At 39.5% G+C, this 8,208-nt stretch overlaps 1 protein-coding gene across 1 annotated transcript; it reads right to left on the reverse strand.

The window, feature by feature from the left end:
• Window positions 1-6,539: 6,539 nt before the first annotated feature.
• LOC127804449 (uncharacterized) lies at window positions 6,540-7,169 on the reverse strand. Its single transcript, XM_052341313.1, has one exon. It carries the CDS (start codon window positions 7,167-7,169, stop codon window positions 6,540-6,542), a length of 630 nt encoding a protein of 209 aa, XP_052197273.1.
• Between the last annotated feature and the right edge of the window lie 1,039 nt (window positions 7,170-8,208).

Genomic DNA, 8,208 nt, shown 5'->3' on the forward strand with positions numbered 1-8,208 from the left:
CCTTTCCATAATGATTTAGGGATCCTACCACGATGCTCTAGTCCCTTGGAACTTGGACTCTAAACCATACGTAACATTCTCAGTGTTGCCCCAAACTTTGGCACCTGACTGTCTCCTCAGTTCACTGTGTTGCTCCGATTTGTAGGTATCACACCCCAAACCGCGAGCCAACCACCAGTCCTCTGCCTTGGTCCTTAGGCTCAGATCCATTGTTACAAACCAACACCAATGGTGTTATTGTTATGCTTAGAATTCCTCATTCTATCTCTGAGAGCTACAGTGGTTCTATTGGTACTAATCCAACTCCCTGATCTTTTGGCTTCCTAATGTTCTTTTCCAGAGTAACACTCAATCGTATCGAGCACCCTTATCCTAACCATTCCTAAGACTTCGGATTTCTTTCCCACAATTTAATCTCTTTTACTTTCCAAATTTGTTACGCATGTGACGGAACCTCGCGCTTCTGTTACTGCTCTTGCAGACGTTCATAATTCAACATCAGTTGTATCTTCAGTTTATCATTCCATATTCTCGTCACGGCCGTATGCTTAATCTATTACAAGATTTTATTCCTCAACTGACTTTCAACCAACACTCACTATACAGGTCATTAGGTCAATCATTCCTATTGCTTTGAATCTATTAGGACCAACTTCAATTTTGCTAAGACCTAATCAAATCCCAAGATATCTTTACGAGCTTAATCAAGCTTTAGCAAGCCTATCTCATTGCTCGGTGCCTTAAAACTCAAACCAAGACTTTTGTGACTACCCCTCAGTCCTTAATAATTATCATTATGCTAACTATCTTCTTTTGAGTTTTGAATCTTCTTAAATCAGTTAGGGTCATTTCAAGCTTAAAATAACTTTGTCTCCATAAGTTGAAATATCTTTTTATCTCCAAGTGTATACAATACGCGTAAATCTTCCTTAGAAACATCATAGTTAAACTCATAATTCTCTTATCCCAAAAAAATTTTTTTTTTTTTTTAATCTCCAAGATTCATCACGAATCTCTAATCTATCGTTGATCCGTACAATCTCAAGATCATCAAGTAAGGTTTCATTTTGCAAATTCTCTATAAACCAAAAGATTCTTTCAAATTTCCAAGGGAAAATTCTAATACCTAAAACATGCGAACTTCACGTTTCGTAACCTAGTAGTTTTCGGTCGCATCTCGACCTTAACTACAGCTGATTTATGGTCGTTTCCTCTTTGACTAGTAGTGTCCATATGTAAGGGAAATAAGTTTAGATCATACTCCAAAATTTTACTCGAAAGAGAAATTCTCATTGCCACCCAAAATCTGTTACCTAAATCTCCAGTTGTCACCAAGAAAACTTCCAAAACTTCGAAACAGGAATTTGATCCTCAGTCAATTCTGATTCGTTTTCCTTGTCAGATCCTAAACTAATATCCTTGATATAGCTCTTTCTTCTATAAAAACTTTCACAAGACTCAAATTTACACCTTAACTTTCTTTGCCCTTGAATAACATATGAAACCATACACATACGACTTGTTCTTATGAGTCGTTTTCTTAAGGTAATATTTCCTTATTGTCATCAATTCCAGTTTCTCTATCTCTATATCCCCATCAATAATTTCGGATTCCTAAAACCCTCAAATTCTATTTTTCAAAGCTTTTATCGAATCACATTGGGTTTCTTATCGGGTCGTTCCTTAGGATCCTCAATCTATACCAAGTCATTCTTTTCCTTGAATCCTTATACCATTCGATCAAACCTGACTTACAATTAGGATATGCCATATTAAGCTAATCGTCCACAACTTGTTTCTTCTTAATAACCACTAGTTATCCCAACATTTAGTGAGATTGATTTTAACTAATGATCTTCAATCCACGGTTTTCGATTCTTACGAATCCTCAGTTATGGTTTGTCGAACCAACCTTACATTCGACCCATATTGTTTGATGCTAACTCCCAATCCAACGTTTCATCACTCAGCAAAAATCTAGTATTCTTCAATAATGTCAAAGACTTCAACCGACAAACCCCCAAATCTCTAAGCAGGGGTTTTATCTTTATGACCTATCGGCTCCCCTCCTCTAAGTCTCCGTTCGGGATTTTTACTAGTTAGCCCTAACTGAATCCGTTCTTCTTAAGTCCTCAATTTTGATATCTAACTTAACCTTAAGATCTTCAAGTCGTTTTTCTTTCCCACGCCCTTGACAGGTTCTCCTAATAATCTCCATCGTTTCGATTATCTTTGTCAAGGCATGACACCACCATTATTTACCATGTCCCAAACGGGAGGGTACTAAGACAATTCACTAAGATTCTTCCGAAAGAGATTTTATACTATACTTCAAGTTGTACCGGAATTACCAAAGTATTTATTCCTCAAAGGTTTTGGATCATATAACTCTTTTATTTCGACGACCCTCTTCACTAGCTTCCTAATTTCCAAAAGATGTGAATAGAACTTGTTCGTCTCCCCTTGACGCCGAAAGTATATTCAAATTGAAAACCTCAAATTTCACATTTCTAGAGTCTCCATACCATTTCGACTATGTTCCGAATGTCTCCTAAAATCCATAATCCCGTTCTAAGTTCTCATTCAATAGTTCTAATCATGCTAAATTCAACAACCTAACCAAATCATCCTAGGGTTTTAACCTGGCTCTGATACCAATTGTAACACCCCGTCTCGCCAGGCGTGTCACTATAAGGGTATTCTCGGGATTTCTTTTTTTTTTTTTCCTCTTTAAGTTCAACACGCGCGGTATTTCAAGAACAATCTTCACATGCAGAAACAAAACCCCGCGAACCCCAGTCTTGCCCGTTTAACTATCAAGATCAATAATCTTAAACTAAACGAGTCTTAATACAACGCAGCGGATACACTAATACCAAACACCATAATTCTTACATTGTGATTCCATAGCAAAATATGTAATACAGATCAAATGATAAAATTGCTATTATACAACTGTTCATTTACAACCTGAAATGCATACTAAATCCTCCAAACGTTACAACGACTTAACAAACTAAGCACCATTGGGCCTCAACCGGCCACATCCTTGCCCTCGCAGCAGTTCCTGGCTGGAACATTAAACGTTCCAGGGGCATAGCCCAAGTTAGATGATAAAACATCTAAGTGACGGTATAGAAACAGATTATACAATGCATGAGAGACACACGAGCATGGCATATTCAGACAAGCGGCAACATGCAAAACATGTCTAACTCGAGATATCACCTTGACATACTTAATCCCTCGAATGTCCCACTGTGGCACACGTTCACCTGGTCCAACGTTAATCCCTCGGGTGCACCGTCGTGACACCCGTTCACCTGGTTTAACATTATTCCCTCGAGTGCCCCCAGTGAGACACCCGTTCACCTGGATTAACATTGTCCCAATCTCAAGCAGACCCCATCCCGCCCCATACGGACCCAACGATGCAATTAAACTTGACCCCAAATGATATGAAAATTTACACGCCATGCACCAACATTTTAAAATAAAACAGTTAATGCAATGAAGCAAATATCGACACAATGATCATAAGTAAAAGCCTTGTACAACAATTTATGTCTAGGAGGGTATAATCGCTCACTAGAACTCACCACAAGCACCTAAAACACTTCTAAGACAAGGAAAAGTTGGAATCAAACCACTCACCTCGAATGTATTCAGATCGCCTCGATCCTCGTGCAACGCCTCGGTTTGCGTGCTAAATCCCAAATGCTTGAACTTATACTCAACCTCGAGCCACAGTACTTCCTAAACACCATATTTAATTAAGGAAGCATTAAAATCCATTTTCCTCAATTTTCCATAATTTTCTCTATTTTCTCCCAATTTTCTCCTCGTTAATTCCAAAATAATTATTTCTTCAACTATTTTCCGAAATATTTCAACACAATAATTCCTAGAATAATTAAATAAAAATATTGGAATTAAAATTACCAAAATAGCCCTTCGCACGCGCTCTCACGCGCCCTGCGCGTGGCTGCGCGTGGAGGCTGGCGCGTGCAGCCACGCGCGTCGTCTTCTTCCTCAAGACCCGCCGGCGACGACCCCTCCGATGACCGATCTGAGCACACCCCCTTCAAGCCCTCGACGAGTCGATCCCATTGGCACCATGTTTAGGCCGAAAGCTCGCCGGAAAAGGGCCCAAACGGCCAGTTGCAGGTGGCGGAAGGCGGTCCGCCACCTTCGATCGGCCAAACCCCAAACGGCCTTAAACGAACACCAAAATGCCTCAAACTACTCACAGAATCTTCTCCGTTTCATAAGGATCGAAAGCCCTTTATCCATTCTCATCGATTCATCCTCTAACACGACCGATTTGAGCTCCAAAAAGTCGAAACCCTCGGCCTCTCTTTTATACCCGAAAACCGACCAAAATCTAGCCAATCACCGACCACCCTTGCTCCCCAAGAATCCCACGGCCGTATACAACCTTCCCCAAGCAAGCCTCGGCCGTCCCATCGCCGGAAACGGCCTCCACGTGCGGTGGCAGTGCGGCGGCCGTTTTCTCCCTTGCGTTCACATTGCAATTTTGCTAAATTGCATTTTCACCCCCTGATTTCTTCATTTGACATTTTAGCCCCTACCAATACACCCCTGATCTTCCAAATTTGCCTCTAAGGACCACAAGTCTTGTACTATTTATTTCATTCTTGAAACTTTCAAAAAAATTATCGTTTTGACCTCCCTCGGGTAAATTTAGAAAAACTGCACTTAGGCCCGACTGATTGATTTGACCTTAAATCCATTCAATTTATCCCGAAATCTCTTAAGGGTTGTTCTATATGTAAAATATCAGTCCCTGACATACTCCGTTGACTTTTCGGACGTCTCCTACGTCGATTCGGTTTTCCTCAGCCCGGTCAATAGCTGTACCGAAAACTGTTCCTGATCCAATTTATTTAATCACTAAAAATCATAATTCGAATCACTTGTCGATATTATACCATTTTCCTTGGCTATCTAAGGTCTGGGGTACTCCCTCGAGCCACTTCGGTCTTTTAAGATTGCAATAGTGTGTCCTAAAGCCTTATTCTTTTGATAATTCCACTTGTACCATTTATCAAATATTATTTATGACCTCAAATCATTCCTGGGTATTACAACTTATGGATTACCTTGTCCAAATTGGGAATGTGACACCCGTAACTTACTTACATGCTTAATGATAATAATATTCATATAAAAATGTCCGAAACTTAAAACCAAAATCATACTTCCTTTAAATCAAATAAAATTCCAAGACATGCTTTATGGCATACATATAGGAAAAGATCAGAGTTCAACCCTATAAAACATTGTTTCAAAAGGAAACTAAACTTAAATTCTTGAAAATCCTTTTTAAACAAGCCACCATGCTCCACGTCCATGTCCCGATCTCCTCATTCATACTCACCTGGGGGGGGGGGAACATAAGGGGGGGTGAGATTATGAAAATCTCAGTAAGTACAAGAGAACCATCATATGTATTTAAACAAGTCATGACATAACATAACATATCGTATGGAGACACGAGAGGTTCCACCAACCCTCGTGCGTAGCGCTACCGAGCTCCGATCTCGAAACTTGCGTGAACATAACATAACATGAGGGACCACATAACATAGTTCATAGTCATGCTTAAACATCATAAATAGTTCATAATGTACTTACCTTAACTTGCTTTGATGAGATTTGAATGCTGAAGGCTTCACATTTACAAAAAGCTCGAAGCACTCCCGTCTAGCACGAATTTATCCCAACTTAGAATGACGAAACTCTTGGCCATGAGCCCTATTTATAGGCTTGGAAACTTGGTCACCAAGTAAGTCACAATCATTTCAAATCTTTTCTAAATCTTTCAAGGTATTCCAATCATTTCAAATCTTCTAAAATATTCTCTAATCATTCCAAATCTTCTAAGATATTCTGCAATCATTCTTATCAAATCTTATCTGAATCAAATCTTATCCAAATAATATCTTATCAAATCTTATCCAAATCAAATCAAATCTTATCCTTAAAGTCATCATAAGGCTTAATCTTTATCTCTAAAGTCATCATGAACACTTATCTTATCTCTAAAGTCATAATGAACACTTATCTTATCTCTAACATCATCATGAGGCTTTATCCTTATCTTTAAAATCATTTATGAGGCTTTTCTTGAATCTCCCAAATGCCCTTAGGAAAAAGGTTTCAAGAATTACACTTTGGCCCAAACTTTTTAGGTAATTGCACTTAGACCCTTTTCAACTTGGTCCCTAGACCAATTTTTAATTTCATTTTAGTCCCCGAAGAAAGGACTAATTACGCTAATACCCTTAGTTTTTAGGTAAATTACACTTTTACCCGAACCTTAATATTTACGATTTTGCCACTGGCTCAAAACTGAACCTTTGTCTCAAGGCTTTTATCATCCCTAGAAAGGACATATTTCCTCAAGTATTAAAAGCTAAAATAAAATCCCAAGTATTACATTATATTTTAGTTTAAAAATCCTGGGCGTTACAATCTACCCTCCTAAAAAAAATTTTCGTCCTCAAAAATTTACCTTACTTCTCGTCATCAAACAGCTGGGGATATTTGGATCGCATATCGTCCTCGCGCTCCCATGTTGCTTCTTCAACTGAATGATGTTGCCATAACACCTTGACCAACGGTATATCTTTATTGCGAAGCCTTTGTACCTCCCGAGTAACAATGCTTATTGGTGCCTCCTCATATTTCAGGTCTTGCTGTATCTCTAATGCTTGATGCTTTATTACATGGGTTGGGTCGGGGATATAATTTCTGAGCATTGATATGTGGAAAATGTCATGTACTGCTGAGAGTTCTGGTGGTAAGGCTAGTTGATAAGCAACGTTCCCAACCCGCTTTAAGATCTCAAACGGGCCTATAAATCGAGGTCTAAGCTTTCCTTTCTTCCCAAACCGTAAAACTTCTTTTATGGGCGTAACTTTTAAGAATACCTTATCACCAATGGAAAACTCCAAATCCCTTCTTCTTTTATCTACATAGTTTTTCTGTCTATTTTGAGCCTTCTTCATACTATCTTTGATCCTTTCAATGGCTTGTATAGTTTGTTCCACAATCTCTGGACCCAAAATCTTCCGCTCGCCAACTTCATTCCAATGAACATGTGATCTGCATTTCCTTCCATATAGCGCCTCATAAGGTGCCATGCCAATAGATGCATGGTGACTATTGTTGTATGCGAATTCAATTAATGGTAGATGTTTCTCCCAATGTCCACCAAATTCTAGGGTATAAATACGAAGCATATCCTCTAAAGTTTGTATTGTCCTTTCAGATTGTCCATCTGTCTGAGGATGAAAAGCTGTACTAAAACTCAATTTGGTTCCCATGGCTCTGTGTAAGCTCCTCCAAAAGTTAGATGTGAATCTCGGGTCCCTATCCAATACAATGGAAACTGGAACACCATGTAGTCTTACTATTTCCTTAACATACAGTCGTGCAAGCTGATCCATTGTAAATGTCATCCGAATAGGTAAGAAGTGAGCTGATTTGGTAAGTCGATCCACGATCACCCAAATAGCCTCATGTCCTGTTACTGATTTTGGAAATCCTACAACAAAGTCCATCGTCACATGTTCCCATTTCCACTCTGGAACCTCCAATGGTTGCAGTAACCCTGCTGGTCGTTGGTGCTCAGCTTTCACCTGCTGACATATCAAACACTTCTCAACAAATTTAGCTATGTCTTCTTTCATATTCCTCCACCAAAACACTGCCTTTAGGTCACGATACATCTTTGTACTTCCAGGATGTACAGAATAAGGAGTGGAATGGGCTTCTTCTAGAATTTCTTGCCTTAGTTCCTCAAAGTTTGGCACACACAGTCTCCCTTGGTAGTAGAGTGTGTCATCACTAGCTATTGTGAAGTCCTTCCGCTTCTCAGTATTAACCTCAGCCTTGATGTACTCAAAGAATTGGTCTCTCTTCTGATGGCTCTTAATCCGATCACGAAGAGTCGGTTGAACAGAGAGTGCTGCCATACGAGCATTAGAATTAGATGACGTAGCAACAAACTCGAGGCTTAACCTCTCGAACTCCTTCCACAAAGGCTTTTGTGATGTCAAAGCTGCTACTTGGCTCATTTTCTTTCTACTCAAGGCGTCAGCCACCACGTTTGCTTTGCCGGGGTGGTAGTGGATTTCACAATCATAATCCTTCACCAATTCTAGCCATCTCCTTTGCCTC

This window comes from Diospyros lotus, chromosome 6, assembly GCF_014633365.1.
Source record: "Diospyros lotus cultivar Yz01 chromosome 6, ASM1463336v1, whole genome shotgun sequence".
Taxonomy (NCBI): Eukaryota; Viridiplantae; Streptophyta; class Magnoliopsida; order Ericales; family Ebenaceae; genus Diospyros; species Diospyros lotus.

Coding starts and splice junctions, on each gene's coding strand:
- LOC127804449 (XM_052341313.1), bottom strand. CDS start 7,169: ATGGCACCTTATGAGGCGCTATATGGAAGGAAATGCAGATCACATGTT.